Source organism: Baudoinia panamericana (assembly GCF_000338955.1).
Source record: "Baudoinia panamericana UAMH 10762 unplaced genomic scaffold BAUCOscaffold_15, whole genome shotgun sequence".
Taxonomy (NCBI): Eukaryota; Fungi; Ascomycota; class Dothideomycetes; order Mycosphaerellales; family Teratosphaeriaceae; genus Baudoinia; species Baudoinia panamericana.
In genome coordinates, this window is record NW_006911271.1 from 785,861 (window position 1) to 810,134 (window position 24,274).

Below are 24,274 nucleotides of genomic sequence, written 5' to 3' on the forward strand. Positions count from 1 at the left end.
CGAACACACCATGGCTGAGGCTGGGCGCAGTCCTGCAGCTATCCCGTAGTGAGGGGATGTAGGACAAAATTAGCCAAGCCACGGCGGATGTTGATTGGTTGAACCGGGCCTCAGCTCCCCCGACCATTCCCAGAACGACCTTCGCTGTTTGGGGCTACCTGAGCTCTGTTCTAAGGCTGTAACACCTTGGACATTGGAAGCCTCATGGAGCCGTACACCCTTCAGGAGCTTGCGATTGAACGTTGCCGAAGAGAAGACATTCGGTCGCATTACGACCATGAATCAATGTAGCCCCGCGCAAGGCCTTGGATTGTCGCAGATCTATTCGCTTGCACAACAAATGTCGCAATTTAGGCCAATGCATCCAACCCTGATAGGCGTCAACGAGGTTTTACATTGTGTTCCTGGTCCACTGCCTACCGAAAGAGCAGCATACCTTGAGTAGTAGCGAGCTGTACGAGTCATTGCTGCTGAAGGTGTGTTACATATGGTGGCCGCAATACAGCGAGGCCTTGGGGAGGACGCTTCAATAATATGGCTAGTAGCACTTGTAAACAAACTAGAGACTGTCCTGCTCTGCCTTTAGGTGATCTAGATGGCGTTGCTGAAGTTGACGTCGCTCCTCCCGCAAGCTTGTGAAGATCTGTGCCAGTCAGTCACGTGTAGACATGTCAAGTCCGCGCTGAAGATACGTACCCAGAACCAAGCAGCTAGTTCTAGGAAGCCCCAGGCGAAGACGAGACTGTTCTGCAAAGGTTCGCCGACACTGTCTCCATATGCTTGCTTGGAACCAAAAGTGCCACCTTCCTTGAACAAGTAGGCGTAACCCGAGATCACGAAGAAGAAACAGAGGCGCACTGGCACGTTTGCAAGCCAATACTGAAGCGCTACCTCCTCCGTCATATTCGCAGCAGTAAGATCTGAGACGCCAAGCAGCGCGAGAATGACCGCTATGAAGGCAGATCCTTCGCTGGGTTTGTCCATGGAAGTAACATGGGGCTTCAAGAAATCAGCTAGGGGGTCACAGCAACGGCATACGGTGCTCCACCTACCAGCTTCATGGCTTCGCCAAGGATGAAGACAACGTTCTGGTCAACAATGGTCTTCGGCGTTACGAGGAAGAAGTAGGCCGCGGTCATGTGGAAAAGCGAGATCGCACGTATAATGGTGTAGGCTGATATGAGTGCCATATTGGCGTACCGGTTGACACCTTGCAGTACGGTTGTGGTGATATTCCGCACCATCGCTTGGATCAATCGTCGCCTTGAAGCGATGCCATTGACGTCCACTGCACGGTCTAGCCTGCCGTAGCAACGTGACTGGGCGCAGCTTTCGAGCTCCGCTTCCGACGCGATCATCGCCCTGCTTGTTAAGCCGATAAGTTATCTATAGCTGTTGTCCTCAGCCTATTCCGCCCACATGTAAGTTTATAGTGATCTCTGACCTTTTCGCTGCCTGTCTTCCGCATCGGCGGTTGATTAGCTGGTGCACGAAATGGAGCACAAGCCTCTTCTCTCTAACCGAACACTGGACGGTGTGCAGTATGCAAAGCCAGCGGTCAACAAGCCCGTGCGAAGGCTACGGTTTCCGCTGGCCATCGCTGGTGTAATACTGGCTCTGCTTCTGCTCCTCCGAACTCTAGGCCTATTGATTGGCATCTTGCCGTGGACAACGCAGACTGGAGCGGCTAGCTTACTTTCTAAATACCCGCTCATTGATGGACACGTCGATTTCTTAATCTTAGTGCGAGCAATGTACGGCAACCGTATCTACGAGAAGAACTTCACCAAGCCATTCGAGGAGGGTGGACTGTACGGGCACGTCGACATTCCCAAACTGGATGCTGGCCACATGGGAGGCGCCTTTTGGTCTGCCTGGGTACCATGTCCGTCAGACGGTTTCGACTTCTCTGACGAGGTGTATGCCCCGTTTGTCAAAGCGACGTTGGAGCAGCTCGACCTTTACAATCGACTGTCCGTGAGGTATCCCAAGTACTTCACTCTGCCAAGAAGTGCGGCCGAAGCGGAGCAGAATTTTTACAGAGAAGGCAAGCTCATCTCGCCATTAGCAATTGAGGGTCTGCATCAAATTGGGAACTCGTTGGCGACACTGCGTCTGTATCACCGACTTGGCGTCAGGTACAGCACTCTGACCTGGAATTGCCACAATAAGTACGCCGATGCTGCCGCTGTCACTGTCGATGGCGAATTCGGCAAGTCAAAGCCGTACCATGGCGGCGTAAGCAAGGCTGGGCACGAGTTGATCTTGGAGATGAATAGGTTAGGAATGCTTGTTGATCTCAGTCATGTCTCAATAGACACCATGCGAGATGTGCTTGGCGGCGCTCCAGAGAAAGGCTGGAATGGTAGCATTGCACCGCCAATCTTCAGTCATTCCAGCGCATACGCACTCTGTCCACACCCCCGCAACGTCCCCGATGATGTGCTACAGCTTGTCAAGGAGCGCAACAGTTTGGTCATGGTTAACTTCGCTCCGGACTTTGTCAGCTGCAAGTCGAGCAACAACACGAACGGCTTGCCAGACTTCGTTGAGGAGACGAGCACTCTTGAGCACGTGGTGGAGCACATCATGCATATCGGTGGGCTAATAGGGTACGACCACGTCGGTTTGGGGAGCGACTTCGACGGCATTCCAAGCACACCAAGAGGGCTGGAAGGCGTGGAGAAGTACCCGGACCTCGTACAGATGCTGCTCGACAAAGGCGTCAAGGAGCATGATGTTGGGAAAGTCGTTGGCAGGAATCTGCTGCGAGTATGGCACGAAGCTGACAGGGTGGCGGCAAGGTTGCAAAAGGAGATTGACCCAGTCGAGGACGCGCCTTCTAAGATACTGAGAGAGCAAGAAGTGACAATTGGAGACATAATGCCGCCACTGGCGTTCTAGAGATACCTGGTGTGTAACATGGTCGCAAACTGGTAGTCTGTTTGGCCTGCGCCTCAACGCAGGTCTTTGTTCTTCCTCGTCCCATCCAGCTTGCAGATGCCTCGAGCAATGGGACCGTGCACGGGCCTCCATACACGCACCCTCGCCGCGTTACTGCGAGGCAATCTCGTCCTTGCTGGCTGAGAGAAGCCCCGGCAGAAACTGCTCGATCTCCTCATTCTCCGGCGTTTGTTCTCCACCACCATCCGCTTCCATCAGCCCTGCGATCTCCTGTGGCAAATCTTCCGACAACCTGGCCCCACCGCTTGAAGGGTCCGTCGTTGCTTGAAGAGTGACAACGGTAGCCCTCAAGCTCTCTATCTCCACCTTCGACTGACGCAGCTCACGCTGCGCCGTTTTCAGCTCTGCAACCATAGCCTCAATGCGCTTTTCCCGGCTGGCGACCATGTGCTTGAGGTCGAAGTTGGCGCGCCGCTGCTGCGTAAGAGCGTGCCCGTAACCCTGCGCTATGTCGTATTGCAGCTGCCAACGCTGGCCTTCGTGCTTCAGCTTGTCGAGCATATTCCTTTTCTCGGTAGTGTGACTTTGGTGTAGCTCCTCAAGTCTCGCTTCTCGGGTGCTAATCTCACCCTGAAGATAAATCTCCTTCTCATCCTTTTGCTTGATTATATGCTCAAGCGTCTTCTTCTGCTCCTCGAAACCACTCAGTCCATCTTGGAGCCGCTCGGCCCTCTGCTTCTCGTTGTCGGCCGCTTCTTGGAGCTTTTGAATCTCCTTTTGCTGCCCTTTAATCTTCGCCAACTTCTCCTTCAATGCCGCGTTCGTCTCCGGCTTCCACTTGTCGATCTCCGCCTTTTGCTCGTCTTTGAGCTGTCTCGTGAGTTCGGTACATTCCTTCTTGATCTCCCTCTCCGATGCCTTAGCTTCATTGACTTTCCTATGGGCCTCAGTAACTTTCTCGTTTAGCTTGATCCGCCACTGTGAAAGCTTCTTGTCCACTGCATCTCTCGTAACCTTTTGCTGTTCCGCATGCTTCGCTTTCTGTTCATCAAGCTGCTTTATGTGCGTCGTCTCGCTCTTCTGCATCCGCTGAACATGCTTCTCTTCTATGGCTGCAATTTGGGCTTTGTACTCGTCTTCAACGCCACGCAACTTCTTCTCGTACTTCAGCTTAGCATTCTCCGCGATCTTTCGTGTGGTTGCAGTCGCCTCTTCCCGCACGGCTTCCTGCTCAGTGATTCCGCTTTTCCTTCGCTTTTCTTCCCGGACCTGGTACGCTGCAATCTTGTAACGCAGTTCATGAAGCTCCGCTTCCTCTTTTACGCTTCGCTCCTGCGCCTTTGTACGCTCGGCCTCCAATTTCTTCAGCTGTTCCGTCACCTTAGCCAAGGCCACCTGGTGCGCTTCGTGCTGAACCTCGAGAGTACCGTGGCCCGTCGCTATTGGTTGACGGCTGAAATAAGGTTCCTCGCTCGATGCTCGCAGCTTCTTCACATCATTTTCGCCCAGGATCAAGCTCGACTTGCGCTTCAAAGCAGCTGACGAACTCATGGCGTTGCAATTTGGCGAGACCTTCGTATTGTCGCCATGGCTAGACTCCGAGCACGAGCTGAACGGCATGCTTGACGAGCCGCAGGCCTCCTCGATATGGACGAAGCACATTTAGAGGACGGCTATGGTAAGCTTGACGTTCGGTAATCCAGAAGATGTGTTCTTGATGTTGAGATTGAGGATGTTCAGACGGAGCAACTGTCTTCGGGATGGTCTGTCGTGTTGCTGGTGGATGATGGTGCAGAGTGGTTGGTTGGTCAAGAAGGATTTAGAGGCTCGAGGCTGGCTCGTGACATGTGTCTGATCGCAAGTGAATTGTGCAAGTGAGCCAACGGTCTGAGGTTTCTGCTTCTCTGGTATGGCAGTCAGCTGGCTGGACCCAAGTTAGTCCAACAGGTGAGAGGATCAATACCGTTGTGGAATATAACCAGTGTGTACCAAATGAAGTTGTGATGTATGCCTGTCCACTCTCCCTCTCACATTAGCAAGCGGCAAAGTCAACGATAGTATCGTGAGTGACACAGTATACATGATGTGGTTCTGAGGTACGGGGGTAGGTGCACCGTCCACTCGCGATAGGTACTGTCACTATCTAGAGTCAATTACTTACTGCTATACCTGGGGCGGAAAAGCATCTGGGCCTTGCTCGCAGCCTGCCACCAGACCTACAGATCCGAGTAAGTAGCAGAGTCAGCTGTGGCTCAGGCGTTCTCGATGGGACGCATATCGCTATGGCCGCCTGAGCCTGCATCTACGCCCTGTTCGCGGCCAGCAGCTTCTCGATCAGTTTTTGCTGGTCATCCAAGATGACCTTCAGCTCAGACGTCTTCTCTGCAAGAGCACTGTCTCCGCGCGTTTTCGCGTCAATGACACGCTCCTCTGCACCTCGAAGCTTGAGCTCAAGATCCTGCTTGACTTGGCTGTGCTTCTTCATTAACGCCTCTTGCCTCTCCTCGAGATTGCGCAACTGCTCCTCAGCCGAGGACATGTACACATTGAAATCGCGCTTACTTTCGCGGCAAAACTGCTCGAAATCTTGCTTTACAGCGCCGTAGTTCTGCAATAATGCCTCGTGCTTGTCTTGCAAATTGCGGATAGAATCGGCCTTTGAGCCTTGCAGATCATCTATGGTAGCGTCGCGAGCGGCAAGGTCGGCCTGCAGGCGCTTCACAAGCGTGAGGTCTTGCTGCGCCTGAGCTTCGAGAGCGGCACCAACGGCAGCGTTGGACGCTCCAGCGATGCTTGTCAGCCCGCGGATCTGCTCGGTAAGACGGATGATGTGCGCTTCACGGTCAACCAACCTATAGTTGTCAGCGTCAGCACAACACTGGACCTCAACCATGATGCTTAGGCACGGAGATACACACACTACGCAGCAGTTAGTAGATGCTTCGTGCCATGGGAGATTCGCAGGAAGAGTCTTAGCTTACTGGCTTTCGAGGCGTCGCGCTCCACGTGCGCCTTCGCCCATGTCGCCTCTGCGAGGTGGAGCGCTAGGTCAGATTCTTCGTTTGCCTCCTCGAGCTCGGTGATGCGACGCTGCTGGTCGTTTATGGTCTTATGCTGCTCGAGAAGCTTGCGATTGTCAGCGGGGGCATGCTGGGCAAAGCGCTTGCCGTAGCCCGCATCTTCTGTATGTTCGCGGCGAGCCTTGCTCGACTCCTTGATCATTCTGGCAATCCGATCATCGCGGTCACACAACCCCTTTTCGAGGGCTGCATGTACACGTTCCAGCTTGTTCATCTCCGCCTTCACATTGGCAACCTCTTGGGTGCGATCTTGCACCTTCTTGTTCAGGTGTTTGACCTCATCCTTGCGGAGCTCAACGGCCTTCTTAGCAGCACGTTCGCGAGAAGCTATTGCGGCATTCGCGGCGCGCAAGCCGTGGATCTCGGTGTAGTGCTCGGCGACCAGGCGGTCGAGTTGCGCGATCTGTTCTATGGAAAGAGAGGGTTCAGGTCCCAAGACCTTAGCGATGGCGTCACGAGCTTTCTTAGTAGCGCCCTTCGCCATGACTACCGCAGTGCTAGTCAAAGGGTGTAATGAACATGTATCGGCAAGTGAAGGACGGAATGTGCCAGGTGTTCAAGCAAAGATCGCGACCTGACATTCGCAATTAACTTGGCGTGTGGCGGGGCCGGTCGATCGTGCCTGCCGTTTGTGAACCGGCGGACACCTACGGCTTTCCGGGCTGTTGCCGCTGCATGTCAACTAGAAGTCGTGTTCGTTGGGAGCCTTTGTGATTTAGGATCATGGTAAGGATCCCAATCTCGAGCATTTGTCCGCTACGGAGAGTCTGCATATTATACTTCTCGCAGTTATGCCACTCAAAGCTTAACCTGGAACTTCGGATGTGTACGAAGTCTTTCGCCATACCAATAGAACAAGAACGGAATCGGGCAGAGGGCCAACGCGATAAAGGCAATGAGGCTGTTGCCCCAGCCTAGCCCAAGTCTGTCGTAAAGCTGGAGTGCGAAGAGGGGAAAGACCTCGCGGAACGTCAGCCACATGATGATCTACTGGCTGTATATTATTGCCACTTACAGCGCCGAAGATGGAGCGCAGCACCGTGTTCGCCGCAGTCGCAGACGCAGCGTATCGGCCGAAGCTGTCGACCAAGTACGTGATCACGCACATGAAGGCCGCGATCAGCCCAATGCCGACGAAGAGTGTGCCAAGAAGCGGGACCGCCCAGTGTATCTGCGACAATCAGTTAGTATTGAATTATCTCACGAGTCTTCGATTCGAATGCATACCTCATATTGAGCGGTCCAACCATACAGGAACAGGCCGAAGGGAATGGTCCACCCGGTGTACATCAATATTGGCAAGCGATACTCCGGCTTGATCTTGCCATCGTTATGCTTATTCGCGAGGCGCTTCATGAGCGGATCGATAGACACGCCTAGCATGAGCAAACCCAGAAGCATACCGATGCCGCAGCCGATATAGACAAGGCCGACGGTGCTCTCCGAGAAGTGGTAAGAATCTTCGAAGACGAAAGTGAACGTCGTGAAAAGCAAGTACAAAATGGCATAGATGAATGCCATGTACAACGCCATGAAGCCGCAGATAGGTGACAGGAACAGCAGCTTCGTTGGCCGTACGATCGCTTGGATGAACAGAGTCTTTGCGTCCAGGTTAGAGTCTAGCTTCGATCGGAGATTCATGTTGCCTGTCTCCTTCTGCAGGCGCTTCGTCTTCCTTTGAAGGAGGGTAGTAGCGTATGTTTCGCGCATCACGAAGAGGCCAGCGATAGACATTACGCCGACCGCCATGGCGATAACCCAAAAGATCCACCTCCAGCCCTCGGCTTTGGCCAGGAAGCCACCAGCGACAGGGCCAATGACAGGTCCGATAAGAGGTCCGAGTGCCCATATTGACATGGCCGCGCCACGCTGCTCAGGAGGCATCATGTCCGCAATGGTGCCGCCACCATTGGTAATGGGCGCGATGCCGAATGCACCAGCCATGAACCGGAAGCCGATGAGCATATTCATATCAGTCGCGAGAGCGCAAGCAACTGTCCACGCTATGAAGCCAACGTTGCAGACGTGGTAGACCATCACTCTTCCGTACAGTTCGCTCAGCGGAGCAATTATCAATGGCCCGAAAGCGAAGCCTAGAAGGTACACGGAGACGACGAAGGTAGCCAAGCTCTGGTTGTCCGACTCGAAGTCCGCCATGACTTCAGGCACGCCCGGAGCGAACATGGATGATGCCAGGGGCGTAAGCAGCGTAAGGATCGAAAGTACAGCAATGTTCGACCACTTCTTCCGTGGTGACCAGTTTTGCGGGTTCGCTGGGTCATCTGGGCCATCCCAGTCAACGATGTTCGGATCCTGTTCTTCTTGCTCTGCTTCGGTCATGTGTGGTTGCGCCTTCTCCATGTCGGCCGTGCCTGTTACCGATGAAGGCGCAGAGTGCTCCCTCTGGTGCTCTACATCGGTTCCTTTGTCGATGGGAGACACCTCAGCCTCCTTAGCTAGCGCATGCGGTTCCTGGATGTCGGCATCGTGGCCCTCTTCGTACGCTTCCCGCTCCTTCTCTGGTAGGTCGCCGCCGAAGACGCCTGGGATGTGTGGAGCAGCCATGCCGCAGGCAAATACCTACGACCATCATATTAGCCATGGCCAGCCAGTGTCACCATTCATGCGTGTCGCAACGATGAAGACCGACTTGAAGTGCTTACCTTGCGTTGAAGCTTTGGCCTCCGGAAGGTTCCACAACGAATGCTTCGTCTAGCCAAGGGCGATGCTTGAACCAATATAGTTCAGAAACATAACATGAGGAACGGAAGAAACACCATGATATAGAGGCACCTCCTGTCAGGCTAAATAAACAGGAGTTGTGTTAAACGCCATTCATAGTGGTCGAGCCTGCTGTGCATGCCGGCTTGCCGACATTGTCTATCTCGGAAACGGAATGCTTGTTATGCAAGCTTTGTGCCAGCCTTGTGCGCCTTACGGCGGCCAATCAGCACAGGTTGGGAACCTGCGCTTACTCTACTTCCAGGAGCTTATGCATGGAGGATGCTTAACGCCGTCTCGTCCGCCCAGTCCTGTAAACACGGACCTACACAAGAGCCAAACATGGGTGCTATAGCTTAGTTGTCTCATTGTTGATTATGAGATGGAGCGGTGGTTTGAGCAAGCTCCTTGAGCGGCACCGCAATGGTGGATGGTTTTCGCGCCATACATATGCATAATGTGTGTTGCTCGTCTAGCCGAAGGCTAAGCATGATGTAAGTTGCCCCTACCATACATAGCATATACTGTCAAAGTGCACCATTTGCCTGTCGTTGCTGCGCAGTTGCTGATTAGCCTCCTGATTTCATCCCGAGCCAGTTTGTGCTTGCATCTGGCGGGTACTTGTGGACCTGTCAGACAGAAGGAGCATAGCATGCGCCACTTCAGACTGGTTGCTGGCGTCAGTCTTCCGATCGAGTGTTGCAAGCGTTCCATACTCGCAATCGCTAGCTGTGCGATGCACAGTATATTAATCTCGGCTTCTCACGGACTTAGAGACCTTCGAGCTTTTTTGACCCTTCAGCCATCACCTTAAAGCCGCTTCGCTCAGTGTTGGTTATAAAGTCAGTCTTCTGCCAGCCAGCAGCCGTGGCCCTGAGATCGACTTGCAATTCGGTGTCGCCAGCTCAGACCTAGTCTCATAAATATTGACATGGTGAGCAATGTGAGACTCTCCATTATTCGTACAGGACATGTGCTAGCGGCACGAAAGGTGCTAACAGATATGTGGTAACCCTGCAAGCACATCCGAACCGTCGTACACATAAGTGACGCCGAGTCTTCGACACGCTCAGGCCCGCGACATATCAGCATGTAACCGCAGCGCTCATAGAATGTGATCATCTTACCTCTCTGTTCATATATGGTGCCCTCGAACTGATCCTTTTGCTCCTGCGGCGTGGCAGGAGTAAGCACGACCGTCCCGTCATACGCCAAGCCGTTCTCCAGCCAGCAAAGCAGCCTGTGGAAGGTTTACAGGACGAGATCGCTTAGTCCTTGCCCCTGGTACCTCTTCGCAGCTTCAGTGTGTCGAGATGGCAGAATCTGTCCTCGCTAACTTAGAAGCCGTTGTTTGTGAACTTGGCTTTCGGATCACTCTTTTTCATAAACAGCTGTTGCGTGACAATCTCGACTCCACTGCCTGTCTGACCCGTGATGAGTTCTGTAAGCTAGAGTGGCTCCTTGTGGTTGGTGGCCGTTGTCATCCTATCAACAATGTAAGCGATGATCACGCCGATCTCTACAGCTTTGGTTCTGCCGTCAAAGGGTAAGCATGAGCGTCACATCTAGCTTCTTGCAGCACTCGTAGTCAGCGTGCTGACGAGGTTGAGGGTGACTTCGAGCGTACACGGACCGAGCGGTCTCTTCTCCTTAGCTGCTCCTTTGACTTTTTGCTCCTTGCCGGCTCGCTGCTTGACAATAGCTCCACTACCGGCTCCTTCCTCACCTTTGGTGATCTCAACGGCTGGTTTCCTGCCACCAGAATAGCGCACTGGGTCCGTCGCTGTGTCAAGAACTTCAGGCGAGTCCATGGCTGCAAGTGGGCTCGAGTGTCAAAGAGTAGCTCCTTTGTATTACGTTCCCAGATGTTGTATGTCGGGGTTGGCACTGGATTCCGAGCAGTCGTCAGGACTCAAGCACAGCAGCGAGACAGGTGTAAAGACGACAAAGCACAAGTGTGTACTTGGTCGCTGCACATGAATGAGCATCGTGAATTTCATTTGTCATCTGGATACTTCGCCAGCCCATCAAAGCAGTATCAACGTCGGAGTTTGCTCAGGTTCAGGGTATGCGCTCATTGCATTTCAATGATGGTCAGAATGGGCGGAATGAAGGATGAAGTAAGTATAGATCGTCGGTGCTTAGTGTATTAGTGTAGAGGCAGGAAAAAGGAAGGAAATAGAAAGTCAGAGTGAAGCCGGCCTCTATTGAAGGCAGGTAAATTGTTCAATATAACCTGAAGAGCCGGCTCCAGTGGTTGCTCGTTTTGTGTAATTTTTAAGATAATTCCTGATATCTTACCGAAGCGTCTTTTGGAGATATAAGCCTTCAGAGATGGGGTCTAGACATGTCGTCGGCCTACAAGATCGGAGTGTATACGCACACTGCAGGTCTCGGTCTTACTGTTTCTGCGTATACGCTTCTCCGATGCCTCTCTGCACCGCCGGCCTCTCCGCAATACGATCAATCCACTTCAGCACATTCGGGAAAGGCTGCATGTCCTCTTTGGTGAAACCGCTGAACTCGTAACCCTTGACCCACGGCCAAGTCTTCATGTCTGCGACACTATACTTTCCCTTGCCCTTGCCGGCAAGGTACTCTCGTGGTCCAGAGTCGGAGTACTTGCCAGATAGCTGGATCTCGAGCACACCGTAGACGCGGAGAGTCTCGTTCTTGAAGCGGTCAATGGCGTATGGGATCTTCTCCTTTGCGAACTTGTTGAAGTGGTTTACTTGCCCTTGGTAGCTGTTTGATGCAGGTCAGTGGCAATAGTCCGACGTCAGTCAAGTTGGTCAAACGTACGGGGCGCCGGAGCCATGCCAGAAGAAAGTCCACTGAAGGCATTGGTTCCGCTCGAGGTCGTCCTTGAAGCCGAAGCGGTCTTCCTTGTCGTACTGCTTAAGAAGGTAGAACATCTCGGCACTTGTCTCCATTGACGGGAACGGAGGGTTCTGGGTGTTGTCCACAAGAACCGGGATTCGTCCGTTCGGGTCCAGACGAAGAAACCAGTCCTGCGCTGGTCAGTGACTCGCCCGGACTATGTTGCGGGCTAACGCACCTTCTTTTGCTCGTTGGTCATGATGTTGATAAGCGTAGTCGTCCACTCGGTACCGTAAGCATCCTTGAGCTCCTCCAGCATAATCTGAACAGCCTGACCATTGGGTGTGTTCATGGTGATGAGGTGAAGACCTTTGGCATTCTTCACCTCATCGGGAGTTTCATCGGTGTAAAGTTGAGGCGCCATACTGTGTGTCGTGGTACTATAGGGAAAGCTGCGGGACTGTCTCTGACGAACGGAAACAGTGGTTTGACGAAACGAATAAGCTGGCGGGAATGTAAAGCTCCTACAAGTACTTTGGAAGCTCCAATGCGGCTTAATAATGAGTGACGCAAGACCGGACCCCCTCGGTCCAGTGGTCCCAAAGCATGTTGGCGTTAGGCGCGTCGGGACGCTCATGTTGTGTCCCTTTCGAGACAGGAAACAAGTCACCGTCCTCTTGTCCTACTCAGTCCGCGGGCCGGCAAGATGTTTCAACATCGGCAACGGATGGGGATAACGAGGGCATGGGCCGAAAGGACCAGTGGGTTTGTCAGCCAGCTGCCACACTGACTCGTGCGTTGCTTCATCGGAGGGACCTCCGCGCCGCATCGGCCCGCCAATCGACTTCGTCTTCGCGATTTCTTTATTGAGTCGCAGTTGCAAGCTCCATCGCACCTTCCTTCTCTCCTCTTCATAACACATCAGTGTTGCCACGGGTGCGCGCGTGATCCCGTGTCCTGACATTCGCAAATATGAACGCTCCAGACAGGTAAGCAGAAACATTCCGTAATGACATCCACATACCAGCGAAGCACCGCAAAAGCCCGTTTCACTTTCCTACTATGTCCGTTCTTGATATCGACGTCAAGCCGAAACAGGGAAGTGGGCGTACACGACCTGGCGACTATAGTCACAGCGCCCTGTACTCTGCCGTCAAGGCCCCGCGCCTTCGCGGACACGTTGGCTCGTGCATTGAGATTGACCTTCCACCGGACAGGTTCGAGTTGTTCCTGCTAGGCGAGGGAGAGAAGAAGGTCACTTTCGAGATAGAGACGCGTAAGTGAAGCTTAGCAAATACCGGACTTCATGTTAGCTAACATAGAACTGCAAGGCGTCCCAAATGCAGCCCTTTTCACTTTCAACAAGGAAGACCACACTCTTGGCAACCTGCTGCGCGCAAAGCTTACGAAGTCGCCTCATGTTCTCTTCGCAGCCTACCAAGTCCCGCACCCGCTCTTCGCCGTCTTCAAGCTGCGCGTACAGACCGATGGCGAAATCAGCCCGAAGGAGGCTGTCGTGCAGGCGTGCAATGATCTAGTCAAGGAGCTGCAAACTCTCGATCAAGAGTTCACGAAGGAGTGGGAGCTGAAAAAGATCAGTCAAGTCCAGACCGATGCGTACTAACTGGATCGCGAGAAGCAAAGAGGCGGTGAGATAGGCGCAATGGTTGAAGATGCATAGCGGCGGCGCAGGTGGAATGCTTCTTTTGGAGACTCGGGAAATGGCAGTTTGGGCAACGCCAACAGGCGAGTTGTGATACCCCCAACAGTTTGGCTCGGAAGGACCCACAGATCCTGTACGTGCGCAAACTACGTTGCACTCCGATACTTTCGTCGGTACTCTTATGTGGCGTTATATCGCAATGTCGTACTCGGATGAGCATTCTGGTGTGGCAAGCGCGACCGACGCTTGGAGAGAAGGTGCGTCAACGTCACTCCATTAGAACTTCAGCTATCCAAGCTATTCCACAATATGTGAACTGCTGAAAACCGAAATCAACTGTCTCTCAGATGTGCTTTTCATTATGTAGATGTCAATGCTGTCCGGCCACAGCCAACGCAGCCTACCATTTAGGCGAACAAGACGTAGTAGACTGAGAGCAGCGTGCATAGGCGGAGTCCTACTGACCGATATGGTCGCACAAGACGCAACGCGGGCTCGTCCTGTGGTGGACATCCAGCGCTACGACAAATTCCCGCCGGCCTCCCGGGAGAGGGAGCTGAAGAAAGTTGCCGACACATTTGTCAGCAGTGGACGCAATGTTTTCGTACATCATGTGCAGGCGGTGCTTGAGTTGCGCAGGACTGCACTTCTGGCGAGCGGAACGACCAAGAAGAAGTATCCGAAGACTGCGGCTCAGCTGTGGCACGGTCTCGAAGTCGCGCAACGCGATGAGCGGTTTTGCTGGAGCGAGCTCGTGGCTCGTTGCTTGAGGAACAGCATTAACAAGGGTGAGGTGAGCCACGGAGAGTGCTTACGCCATGCAGGCCGGCGGGGCGAGCAAGCTGAGTACCTCTGGCACGCTGAGCTGGCTGTGAGCCACTATCTGGGCATCCCTGCGCCGTCCCCTAACAGTGGTACACTTGCTGCGCCAGGGAGTGAGCACGAAGATGTTGTGGCCAAGGGCAATATGACTCTCGTACTAGAAGAGCGACAGTTCGAAGAACCAGAGACCGGCGACGAGACAATATTCACAGCAGAGAACGATACCGAGCTCTCGAATGCAACAATGCAACTGTCACTGGACGGCGCTCTTGACAAGGACGAGCTACGCATTGGACAGATCAATACTTCTCATGACCCTGCCAATTCAGACGCTTTGCTCGACACCCTGCCAGACCGCTTCGAGGTGGAGCCACGAACGCTGTACAGCCACCTCGCCCGCTACGACTTCGAACAAGTCCGTCTAGCGGAAGCCAAGCATCGAACAGCCATGCTCCGCCAACTTGCAGACTTGCTCGATAAGACTGGCAAGGAGCTCTTCTACTACTATTTGGTGCCACATCTGTGTCAAGAATATCGGCCACCGAGGGATGGCTCGACAGTCACTGGCAAAGCCGGAGATGTCTGGCGCTTTTTGCCAGGTATGCAGAAGAATCTGTGGTGTTCTGCGAGCAATGCGCTGAAGAAGCAGCTGGGTGATGGCGATGTCACCGGACTCGACATCCTGCTGCTAGGCAGCTCAGAACCGCAGGTACTGCGGCTGCATGGCATGGCTGAAGAAGCAATTCAGCTTCACATGCAGCGTAGAGTGACTGGCAAAGCGTAAGAGCACGAGAGTCATTGTTTTCAAACGCGCATAGCGCTGCCATTGTGTATCGCAAGGCTGATGTGTGCAGCTGAGGTTGGAATATGCACAATATACAATGGCTTCTTTGTACGACCCTAGCTAATTTACCACCGAGCGACTAAACCATTGTGTATGCACAGCTATAATGTCTATCGTTCACCCAACAGCACTTATCGGGCAATCAATACACAGAGGCTAAAGGTAAGTCTACTTAACGAGCCCCTTAACACATCCCAGCATAGCACGTCGCACAGTGGCACAGGATACAATGGCTCTCCTTGACCGCACCACCTTCCTCTCCACAGGACTTCTCTCGACCACCGTACCGGAAGACTTCGACTGCAGCATCTGCCTAGAAACCGCTACCTCCCCCCGCAAGCTGCCATGCGGCCACATCTTCGATCATGGGTGCATTACCACCTATCTCGGACTTGCCGGCAAAAATACCTGCGCTTTATGCAGACGTGAGCTCTTCACCCTCACGCAAGAAGAAAGACTAACATCGACAACGAACAGAAGCCTGCAGCCCAATCACGACTTCCCACTAACCATGACCAGATCGCCGCGCACCCACGGTCAGACCAGTATCCAGACTATTCGCAGCGTGCAAAGTGAGGAAGTGACCATCGCACAACGTCGTCAGACCCTGGTGAACCAAGCAGTAAGACTTGCGGGTCTGGCGCTCGATCATTCAAGCGCTACGATCTTCACCTTCGGCTTCGACGACACACACCATGCCGGACTACCCGCTGCGACGGCGACTGCGAGCCACTTTATGATCAATCTCCCCAGTCGGCCACTCACACCAACAGGCACGGCGCTGCTCCGGGTAAGCCATCTCGCACCGCGCATCATTGCTATGGGCAACTTACTCATGGCTATAGCTACCGCCCAGGGCCGTCCTTACAGCGCTGAGCAGATTCGCCTGTGGCGCAATTTACTCAGCCTGTTCCCTGACATCATTGCCGCCCATAACGGTGCAGAGATAGGTACGGATATGCTACGTCATTTGTTGAGATCGTCCGCGAACGCGGCCGCCCAGGAGGATATCGTCGAGACCTTGGACATGCTTGGAGACTCAGTTGTGGCAACGGACGTGGATATTCTGCTTGATTACATCATCTTCACATGCGTTCGGGATGAGGAGGACCAAGCACAGCGAGAGAGAGAGGCGCGGCTGTGGACGCAGCAGGGCGCTGAGCATCCTCGTCAGCAGCAGATTGAAGGTGTGTCTGGGGGCTTGCGGTTCCTGAGGACCCACAACGCCTGCAATGTCATGTGATTTGGCCCGTGCTGGCGCGAGCTGGTCATGTTTTTTGAGCTCGTGTCACTAGAGGCACATGCATTGAGAACAGGAATCCAGCGGAGTCCCGAGGTCTTGTCAGTGCTTTGTGACTAATTCTTCGTTGTTGATAGCTTGCTATTGTTACATTTGCCAGTCACGTTGGCCTCACCGTTGTTCCTAGCGTACCGGTCCCGTCATTATCGTGGATTGCATTGCAAAAGGTTTAACGAGCGTTAACGCCCTCAAGATGCCAGGGCTGCCCGTTGCGTGCACATAGACCTGACTTGGCGCGCACGCCCTGCGGCTCAAACCAATAGTCTTCGCCGATAGCCTGCCCTCAGCTGTTTCCTGCAGCCGTCAACCGTTTCATCAAGTCGTTCCATTCGTTGCGTGTCCCCTCGGACTCTCTGCTCAGTCCATGTAGAAGTCACCCTTCAAGATCCTCTCCTGAAAGTGATCTGGCCGCTGCGACTCCTTCGGCATCTCGCGGATCGGTGGGTCCATCACAGCGATGCTCTTGGCTCGCTGATGCACAGGTGGTGCTGTCAACCCACCGCCACCTCCGCCGCTGCCGCCGCTGCCCCCACCGCCGCCAACAAACGAAGTACGTTCGGCGCGAGCACGCACGTTCTCATTCCAGAAGTCGGTCGAGCCTGTTGAGACGGTAAGAGTTAGCATACTGCGCGAGAAAAAGCATAAACTTGCAGTGAGGTGGTGACAAGGACAGATGGTGATGCGAAGACAAACCTCGACCCTTGGCATCTCGGGAAGAGATTGTGCCGGTTTGTGGCTTCGCAGTGGCAGGGTTCGCAGAAGCAGCAGGCGGTGACTTAGTACCATTCTGCCCGGTGCCGCCTCCTCCTCCAGCACCTCCCGCAGTGCCTCTATCTCTGAGAGCACGTGCACCAAAGCTCATACGCCTGGCGAAGGGTGTTGCTGGGGTGCCGGCCGAAGTCGGATCACGCGGTGCGGTCTCTTCTTCGATGGCTGACTCGTCGAATGAGCCGTTGGCAGACCCAACACTATCTTGTCTGCCACGGAACGAACCGTACGGTGAGGCGGTTGGTGATCCGGAGAGTCCGAGTGTTGAGATTGACAGGCGCCGGCGTTGGGCCTGGGCGGCTGCCTGTGTAATCGCTCCGCCTTGCTGCGGTGGAGAGTTGCCCTCGTTGGACGGACGAGGCCGTGAGGTGCCGAATAGATCAGCAAAGGTCTGGCCTGCAAAAGACGATCGGCGGGCGCGGGATGCAGTCGATGACTGTGGCTCAGCAGCGTCGTCCGCCATGGCAAGAGTTCAAGGCGGTGTGAGTGTAGACGGGAAGAAGCAAGCTGTAGAGGTGGACGTTGAAAGGCAGACCGCTTGGTATACCCCTCAGGCCAGTGACAGTCGCGTGATCTTCACCCTGTACTTGGTGTATATATTGTTGTACCGCAGTTGCAAGCTCCACAACGAGGAGCTCTCTGCGTAAGCGCTCGTGCCTTTCTAAGCCCGCGTTGATTGTTTACGTCACACAATGGCGTGATGTGCCGACTGACTACTTCCTGGGTTTGATTGCCGATAAAGGAGTTAACGGGCTGTCAAGCAACAAGCGGACCAAGCAATATAGACCTGGAGAGGACGTAAGACAAAGCAATGAAAGAGGGTTAGTGAAAGGGAGTTGAGGCTCGTCAACAGAACGGATGCATGAGGCGTTGACGATCTTGCCTGTAGAGGCTAAGTGCGGGCTTGATTACCGCTTGCCTCCACGCCAAGACTGCGGGGAACAGCCAATCGAACTCTTATCTCGCAGCTCTATGCCGACCGCCACGGACCGAATACATTAACCAACACGTCTTGAGCGGTGACTCGTTGCATGTGCCTCCTATCTGACCTCGGGGTCGCTCCACGATCACGCGGTTCCACCATATGCCATTCCTAAAGCGCACCGTAATCCGTCAATTCAGCAGATACAACCTTCCCTCCCAAGGCTCCAGCACGTCGGGATGGACTTCGCAGCTCTCCCCGATCGAGCCGACATTGCTCAGCAACAGCTTACGCTGGTTGTGCTTGAGCACACCCGGAGCCTTGCTGTGTTCGCCGGCGAAGTTACATGTAACCAGCGCACGCTGACCCCGAGTCCCTTGCTTGACAAACGAGAAGACGCTCCCGTTGTCCTGGTCGAGTAGCTCAAGTTCACCATGCACAAGCAGGTTACTGTACGTCTTCCGCATCTGGAGCATATGTTTCCAGAAGGCGAGTATAGAGTCTCTGTCCTTGACCTGCTTTGCGACATTGATACTGGTAGCGCTCGAATTCACACGCATCCAGGGCTTTGTATCTGGCGAAGTGAAGCCGCCGTTTACCGCAGCGTTCCATTGCATTGGCGTACGCGCATGGTCGCGTGACAAGTGTTGAAGTGCCGCGTGTGCGTTGGCAAGCTCTGCTGGGTCATTCTTGCTCCGCTGAGCTACCATTCTGTAATAGTTGCTGGAGTCGACATCCAGATATTCCTCAATAGGCCAGTCCTTGGGCATGTTGATCATTCCAATCTCTTGCCCCTGGTATATGAAGAGGGTACCGGATAGACAAGCGAACAACATAGCAAGTATCTTGCCACTTCGCACCCGCCATCGCGGACTGTCATCGCCAAAGCGGGAGATGCTGCGTGCTTGGTCGTGGTTCTCGATGAAGCTGGTCGTCCAGGCATCAGGGTACCTTAGAAGGCCTTGCGTTTGGGAGATGGCGTTCCGGAGGTCCGAGAGTGTGTAGTTGAAAGGTGTGGTCTGGTACTGGAAGACTTTGCCTTTACCGATATCAACAGCGTCGAACTGAAAGACCATATTGAGCCTCTTTTGCGCCGCGCTAACATAACCAACGACAGTGTCAATGTCTGGTGTAAAAGGACATTCGCCGACCGTCACAGCGTCGTACCGGCTGAGAATGGCATGCATCTCGGCCAGATATTCGTTCATACGAGGCCCGTTGCAGTACGTCAGCCCAGCTTCTTGGCATTCCGCGTTGAGATCCGTGACTGGTGCGTCAGGGAAGGCAGGATCTTTGCTGTACATGTTAACAGTGTCGACGCGGAAGCCGTCAACTCCCTTCTCGAGCCAGAAGACCATTGCGCTGTCGTAGATTGCATGCCTTGCCTCATCGTTGTCCCAGTTGAGATCGGGTTGTTCTGGGCAGAAGAGGTGGAGATAGTACTCTTCAGTCGCTTCATCCCACTGCCAGGCGCTGCCACCAAAATTGGAACGCCAGTTGTTCGGTGGCTTGCGCTGGCCTTCAGTATCATACTTGGCAGGTTTCCAGATATACCAATCTCGCTTAGGGTTCGTCTTCGACGTTCGTGACTCCTTGAACCACTGATGCTGATCAGAGGTGTGGTTGATGACCAAATCGAGCAGAACGCGCATGCCACGTCGGTGGACCTCTGCGATCAGTCGCTCGAGGTCCGCAAGGGTGCCGTAGCGTGGATCAACCTCTTGGTAATCCGAGATATCGTAGCCGTTGTCGATTTGCGGAGATTGGTATATTGGACAGACCCATATTACATCCACGCCAATGGAACGAATGTAGTCAAGGCGAGATATGATGCCGCGAATGTCACCAATGCCGTCGTTGTTGGAGTCTTGGAAGCTTGCAGGGTAGATTTGGTAGACGACGCTGTCTCTCCACCATGGCTTTTCCGACATGATTGCTGCAAAGACAAGTAATGGATGAAGGAAAGGCTAGGTAAGGAACGAGACAATAGCCTTACCGCATTCTTAACATTCTCACCGTACCTATCTGATCCAGTGCTCCTTTCCACAACCCTAATCTTGACTATGGTGGTGCAGTATGAGCGCTCACGGTGAGAATTACAGCGCATGGAGATCGAGCGGCGTTGGGAAGGTGAGACAATCTATCACGATACGAGATGATGCTTATTGGCTCGCTCAATCGCTGGAACCAAGTAGCTGAGTACCATAGCCTCGCTCGCGCAGAACAAGACCCAGAGTTCGAGCGACACGTCATTCCTTGTTGGGTATAGGAGGCGAGAATGATCGCTTGAAATCATGGAGAGAAAGTGGGGGAGGCGGAGATGCTGGCTCACGTGGAAGGTCGGCCCAAGAGCACATTTGCAAAGACTTCCGAGCACTGTGCATCGCTCGTGCTCTTATCGATGGAGCGCTCGCTGAAACTTCAGTGTGCCTCTGCTACTTCCAACATGCCTCGAAGACGAGGCCGCATGGCACATAAAGACCGCTGGGTCACCACCCAAGGGCTTCGACCAGCACAACGGTCAGATCACAGCATCTTCTCCTAAGTCCAGCTACTCTTCCGGCCATAATCATTCCTGACCGGGCTTGTATCTCTCACACTAGTTCATAATGGCTGCCAAACGCAACTTGTCCATCGCCTCCACCACCAACCCGAGACAAGACCGACATGCCAGCGTCGCCGCAGCAGATGTTGCCGAACTAGCACGTGTCAACACCCATGTGCTCGACACAGCAGTCCAGGCCACGGAGGCCGAAAGATCTATGACCCTTTGGGAAGGCATTAAGACGTACCCGAAGGCTGTCGTATGGTCTGTCCTGCTGTCAACTTGCATCGTAATGGAAGGTTTCGATCTTGTGCTCGTCTTCTCACTCATCGGTCTCCCTGCCTTTCAGAAGCGGTTCGGAGAGCTTCAGCCAAACGGCTCTTACGAGATTTCTCCCGCATGGCAATCTGGCCTGACGAACGGTGCGACTGTTGGCGAGATTCTCGGCCTGCTCTTCGTCGGCATGTCAGCCGAGCGATTCGGTTACCGCTGGACCTTGATCGGCTCACTGGCACTCATCTCAGCCTTCGTTTTCCTCGCATTCTTCGCCCAGAACCTGACTATGCTAGTCATTGCTGAGATCCTTTGCGGCCTGCCATGGGGAGCCTTCCAAACGCTGACTACCACCTACGCTGCTGAAGTCTGCCCTGTCTCCCTTCGAGCCTACCTCACAACATACGTCAACCTCTGCTGGGTCATCGGACAATTTCTCTCGTCTGGTGTTCTCAAGGGCGTTGCTGGTCAAACAGGTCCCATTGCCTATAAACTACCGTATGGTTTGCAATGGATCTGGCCGGTACCGTTGATCATTGGAATCCTTCTCGCTCCTGAGTCGCCGTGGTGGCTGGTACGGAAAGGCAAGTTCGAAGAGGCGAAGAAGAACTTGCTGCGCCTCACGTCCCGTAATCAGAACAACAACTTCGACCCCGACGCAACCATCAATATGATGGTCTACACTACGGAGTTGGAAAAGGCAAACACTGCCGGTGCTCGCTACCTGGATTGCTTCAAAGGGTAAGTCCAGAACATGACTGCGTTTTCTGAAGCGCTTGCTGACAGCTTCTTGCTTTCAGTGTCAACTTGAGACGCACCGAGATCGTATGCATGGTCTGGGTCATCCAAGTCCTCTGCGGCTGCTCCGCCATGGTCGGCTACAGCACCTACTTCTTCGAGCGAGCCGGCTTCGACTCCTCCCACGCATTTTCGCTTTCGCTTGGCCAGTACGGTCTTGGCGCTGTTGGTGTCTTGGTCTCCTGGTTTCTCATGACTTGGTGCGGTCGTCGCTCACTTTACTTCTGGGGCCAGGTCATTCTCGCCATCGATTTGCTCATCGTTGGCTTCCTTGGCATAGCCGGCGACAAAGCAGGCGCCCTGTGGGCGGTCGGTGCGCTTGTTCTCTTCTTCAATTTCGTCTACGACGCTACTGTCGGTCCGGTCTGTTACTCACTCGTGGCTGAGCTGTCTTCGACCCGCCTCCGAAACAAGACGGTCGTACTGGCTAGAAGCTTCTACAACGTTGCTGGCATCATTAACAACATCTTGACCCCACGCATGCTGAGTCCCGGCGCATGGAACTGGGGTGCAAAGACTGGCTTCTTCTGGGCCGGAGCCGGTATCCTGTGCTGTATTTGGACCTTCTTCCGGCTGCCCGAGCCAAAGGGCAGGACATACGCTGAGCTGGACATTCTCTTCGATGCCAGAGTCTCAGCGAGGAAGTTTGCGAAGACGGATGTTGCTTCTTTCGATGCTGCTTCGGGGCACTCTTCTGGCGTCTTTCCCATTTCGGGGAAAAGCGCGGTCGAAAAGGTAGAAGCGGTCTGAACTGTGCCATAGGGGCTCGTGAGATGCAACGCTGGACTCGTAGGTTCATGGGCTGATTCACGCCTTTCTGTCCCCATATGTAGAGCTTTCGAATGCTACCATAGCGCAAATATTGTTGTTGGACGTCTTCAACGCGGAACAGGAGCTATGGAATGCCGCCTCGAAGTGTGCCGACTCCCACTTTCGTCTCTTAGCAGCTCTACCCCGGCTAAATTGCGATACTTCTGCTGCCCACCAATGGCGTCCTTTAGCGTTCTCACATAAACTTGCCTCGAGTTTGGACTTGCTGACAGAGTAAGCAGCAGAAAACGCAGACACTCATGATGCTCCGGCCGACTGGCGCCTGACAGCGCCAATGCATCCATCAGTGAATACGCTATCTCGAACTGCTTCTCAAAGATGCCCAAGCCGTGTACTTCAATCGCCATAGGCGGTAGTGTTCGCAAGATCTGACACAGGTCAACGGCTATTGCTAATGGGTATGTGTACAAGAACGCTGCGTCCGCGGCGTTTGACGATACCAGTCCCTGGCTTAGCGAGGCCTGCCAGAAGACGAGACGAAGCCATTGCTGTGTAATCAGTACATCGGCACGCTGTATGTCCGAGAGGCCTAGGAGTTGATGGATGCGACAGTCAGCTACGTTTCAGACGACGCCGAGTTTCGCTCAGCTTACCGTGCGCAAGATTCGCATCCCTTAGGTGCTGTTGCAACTGCAGCAAATCCGCAAAATTAGTGTTGTGGGGTGCATGAGAGTGCATATCGTTCCACAGTCTCACGAAGCTGTGATCCAGAAGGCTAAAGAGGTTATGTAGTGCGCCAAGTCCCACAGAGATTGATGCGTCTTCGTCGACCAGTGGTAGGCATGGCAATGTAGGCGGATCGAGAATGCTCACAGGAAAGTTGTTGAAGATCGCTGCACCGCGCTCTGAAATGAAGACAAGCGAGTAGGCTCTCCGATATCTTGTTGCAGTATCTTGGTCGAGCGCGCTGTACGTTCCAAGGTTATCAAGACCTGCTGCTATTGCCAGATTGATCGCTTCTCTCACGTAGAACCATGACGTCTTTCTCTGCTTTAGCTCAAAGCATGCATTTGCAACGAACAGAGCCACCAAGACGTCTTCGTACTTCGCCTTCTCTATGTCTCGCATCACATTTGCACGGTGATACTGCCGTATAAAGCGCCGAGCAGACACTGCTCGCTGTTCGGCCCCAAGGGAAGGCCAGCCGTTGACGTTCGCAAGAGTGGACGCGCATATGGACCAGATGAGTGCCTTTTCACTCTGCGAAGCCGACTCGGCATTGCGAACAATGTCATCCAGACGTGAACGCTTAATTAGCGGATATACCGGATACAGGTGTGCTATAAACAGATCGATCGCACGTTCTACGACTGGTGTCACCAGTAGTCTGTCATCTCCGTCGTTGAGCGTCGCAGCTACCGCAGTATGTGGGGTGCTACCGCCAGTAGCAATCTCAAACGGTGTCGCTGGGTTGGCGACAGACGGAGTCGGCAGGCCCAGGCTGATACCATCATCGTTCGGCAGCGGTGCAGACGCTGAAGCGTGGAAGAAGAAATCATCACTGCTGAGTACATTCTGCGCGAAAGCCTCAAAGCTGAGCAGCGAATCATCCAACAACGGTTGCTGCGGTTGAGCTCCTGGCCAGCCTTGTGGGTCTATGAGCGGCACGGATGGAGCTGGGAAGCCATGGGAATTTGCTGGAGGGACAGTATCACTGCTGGTTGCGCCGAGATTGCTCTGTATCGAAGACGATAGCACTTCACCAGAATCGACAGACGGCGATGCTGTTGGGATGAGCTTTTGTGTCTTTGGACCTCGCTTCTTTCGCAACAACAGGTAAGTGCAGGAAGCATCAGCCTCTCTACAGCGAATACATGGAGAAATATAGTCGCAACGAACCTTGCGGCGATGGCATCGATCGCAAGGCAAAGGTTTGTGATGTGTGGCCATGAAGAAGCAATGGAGAGCCTAAGAAGATCAAACGTCGAGGAGAACGAGCGACGCTCGGCGGAATTAATCCGGCTGAACTTGTGAGGCACGTAA

The 24,274-nt window shown here is 53.8% G+C and overlaps 14 protein-coding genes across 14 annotated transcripts; 5 read left to right on the forward strand and 9 right to left on the reverse strand.

The window, feature by feature from the left end:
- Window positions 1-559: 559 nt before the first annotated feature.
- Window positions 560-1,190, reverse strand: BAUCODRAFT_152680 (uncharacterized protein; the record flags this gene model as incomplete). The annotated part of the gene is made up of 3 exons (XM_007683559.1): window positions 560-643; window positions 697-999; window positions 1,053-1,190. 3 exons carry the CDS (start codon window positions 1,188-1,190, stop codon window positions 560-562), a joined length of 525 nt encoding a protein of 174 aa, XP_007681749.1.
- A 65-nt stretch (window positions 1,191-1,255) lies between these two features.
- BAUCODRAFT_326972 (uncharacterized protein) lies at window positions 1,256-2,979 on the forward strand. Its single transcript, XM_007683560.1, has one exon. The coding sequence runs from the start codon at window positions 1,495-1,497 to the stop codon at window positions 2,902-2,904; it is 1,410 nt and encodes a 469-aa protein (XP_007681750.1). The 5' UTR covers window positions 1,256-1,494; the 3' UTR covers window positions 2,905-2,979.
- A 2,227-nt stretch (window positions 2,980-5,206) lies between these two features.
- On the reverse strand, window positions 5,207-6,468 carry BAUCODRAFT_127325 (uncharacterized protein; the record flags this gene model as incomplete). Its single annotated transcript, XM_007683561.1, has 2 exons — window positions 5,207-5,823; window positions 5,886-6,468. 2 exons carry the CDS (start codon window positions 6,466-6,468, stop codon window positions 5,207-5,209), a joined length of 1,200 nt encoding a protein of 399 aa, XP_007681751.1.
- A 157-nt stretch (window positions 6,469-6,625) lies between these two features.
- On the reverse strand, window positions 6,626-8,668 carry BAUCODRAFT_327165 (uncharacterized protein). The gene is made up of 3 exons (XM_007683562.1): window positions 7,212-8,668; window positions 7,000-7,155; window positions 6,626-6,944 (listed from the first exon to the last, which is right to left on the reverse strand). The coding sequence occupies exons 1-3, from the start codon at window positions 8,547-8,549 to the stop codon at window positions 6,783-6,785; spliced, it is 1,656 nt and encodes a 551-aa protein (XP_007681752.1). The 5' UTR covers window positions 8,550-8,668; the 3' UTR covers window positions 6,626-6,782.
- Window positions 8,669-9,174: 506 nt separating this feature from the next.
- Window positions 9,175-9,764, reverse strand: BAUCODRAFT_39599 (uncharacterized protein). Its single transcript, XM_007683233.1, has one exon. It carries the CDS (start codon window positions 9,417-9,419, stop codon window positions 9,189-9,191), a length of 231 nt encoding a protein of 76 aa, XP_007681423.1. The 5' UTR covers window positions 9,420-9,764; the 3' UTR covers window positions 9,175-9,188.
- Window positions 9,765-9,931: 167 nt separating this feature from the next.
- Window positions 9,932-10,609, reverse strand: BAUCODRAFT_39600 (uncharacterized protein). Its single transcript, XM_007683234.1, has one exon. The coding sequence runs from the start codon at window positions 10,514-10,516 to the stop codon at window positions 10,271-10,273; it is 246 nt and encodes an 81-aa protein (XP_007681424.1). The 5' UTR covers window positions 10,517-10,609; the 3' UTR covers window positions 9,932-10,270.
- A 339-nt stretch (window positions 10,610-10,948) lies between these two features.
- BAUCODRAFT_39601 (uncharacterized protein) lies at window positions 10,949-12,272 on the reverse strand. Its single transcript, XM_007683235.1, has 3 exons — window positions 11,764-12,272; window positions 11,508-11,716; window positions 10,949-11,450 (listed from the first exon to the last, which is right to left on the reverse strand). The coding sequence occupies exons 1-3, from the start codon at window positions 12,160-12,162 to the stop codon at window positions 11,105-11,107; spliced, it is 954 nt and encodes a 317-aa protein (XP_007681425.1). The 5' UTR covers window positions 12,163-12,272; the 3' UTR covers window positions 10,949-11,104.
- A 225-nt stretch (window positions 12,273-12,497) lies between these two features.
- Window positions 12,498-13,149, forward strand: BAUCODRAFT_127330 (uncharacterized protein; the record flags this gene model as incomplete). The annotated part of the gene is made up of 3 exons (XM_007683563.1): window positions 12,498-12,514; window positions 12,743-12,801; window positions 12,857-13,149. 3 exons carry the CDS (start codon window positions 12,498-12,500, stop codon window positions 13,147-13,149), a joined length of 369 nt encoding a protein of 122 aa, XP_007681753.1.
- A 235-nt stretch (window positions 13,150-13,384) lies between these two features.
- BAUCODRAFT_39604 (uncharacterized protein) lies at window positions 13,385-14,956 on the forward strand. Its single transcript, XM_007683236.1, has 2 exons — window positions 13,385-13,445; window positions 13,536-14,956. The coding sequence occupies exon 2, from the start codon at window positions 13,658-13,660 to the stop codon at window positions 14,792-14,794; it is 1,137 nt and encodes a 378-aa protein (XP_007681426.1). The 5' UTR covers window positions 13,385-13,445; window positions 13,536-13,657; the 3' UTR covers window positions 14,795-14,956.
- A 611-nt stretch (window positions 14,957-15,567) lies between these two features.
- BAUCODRAFT_328814 (uncharacterized protein) lies at window positions 15,568-16,170 on the forward strand. The gene is made up of 2 exons (XM_007683564.1): window positions 15,568-15,644; window positions 15,700-16,170. Exon 2 carries the CDS (start codon window positions 15,813-15,815, stop codon window positions 16,095-16,097), a length of 285 nt encoding a protein of 94 aa, XP_007681754.1. The 5' UTR covers window positions 15,568-15,644; window positions 15,700-15,812; the 3' UTR covers window positions 16,098-16,170.
- Window positions 16,171-16,187: 17 nt separating this feature from the next.
- On the reverse strand, window positions 16,188-17,780 carry BAUCODRAFT_39606 (uncharacterized protein). Its single transcript, XM_007683237.1, has 2 exons — window positions 16,848-17,780; window positions 16,188-16,753 (listed from the first exon to the last, which is right to left on the reverse strand). The coding sequence occupies exons 1-2, from the start codon at window positions 17,383-17,385 to the stop codon at window positions 16,512-16,514; spliced, it is 780 nt and encodes a 259-aa protein (XP_007681427.1). The 5' UTR covers window positions 17,386-17,780; the 3' UTR covers window positions 16,188-16,511.
- A 2-nt stretch (window positions 17,781-17,782) lies between these two features.
- On the reverse strand, window positions 17,783-19,220 carry BAUCODRAFT_143829 (glycoside hydrolase family 13 protein). The gene has a single exon (XM_007683565.1). The coding sequence runs from the start codon at window positions 19,200-19,202 to the stop codon at window positions 18,036-18,038; it is 1,167 nt and encodes a 388-aa protein (XP_007681755.1). The 5' UTR covers window positions 19,203-19,220; the 3' UTR covers window positions 17,783-18,035.
- Window positions 19,221-20,033: 813 nt separating this feature from the next.
- On the forward strand, window positions 20,034-22,540 carry BAUCODRAFT_143830 (uncharacterized protein). Its single transcript, XM_007683566.1, has 3 exons — window positions 20,034-20,473; window positions 20,519-21,403; window positions 21,463-22,540. Exons 1-3 carry the CDS (start codon window positions 20,454-20,456, stop codon window positions 22,208-22,210), a joined length of 1,653 nt encoding a protein of 550 aa, XP_007681756.1. The 5' UTR covers window positions 20,034-20,453; the 3' UTR covers window positions 22,211-22,540.
- A 68-nt stretch (window positions 22,541-22,608) lies between these two features.
- BAUCODRAFT_45860 (uncharacterized protein) lies at window positions 22,609-24,154 on the reverse strand (the record flags this gene model as incomplete). Its single annotated transcript, XM_007683258.1, has 3 exons — window positions 22,609-22,820; window positions 22,885-23,683; window positions 23,990-24,154. Coding segments are annotated over 3 exons (1,176 nt in total), but the record flags the coding sequence as incomplete, so codon positions are not given.
- Between the last annotated feature and the right edge of the window lie 120 nt (window positions 24,155-24,274).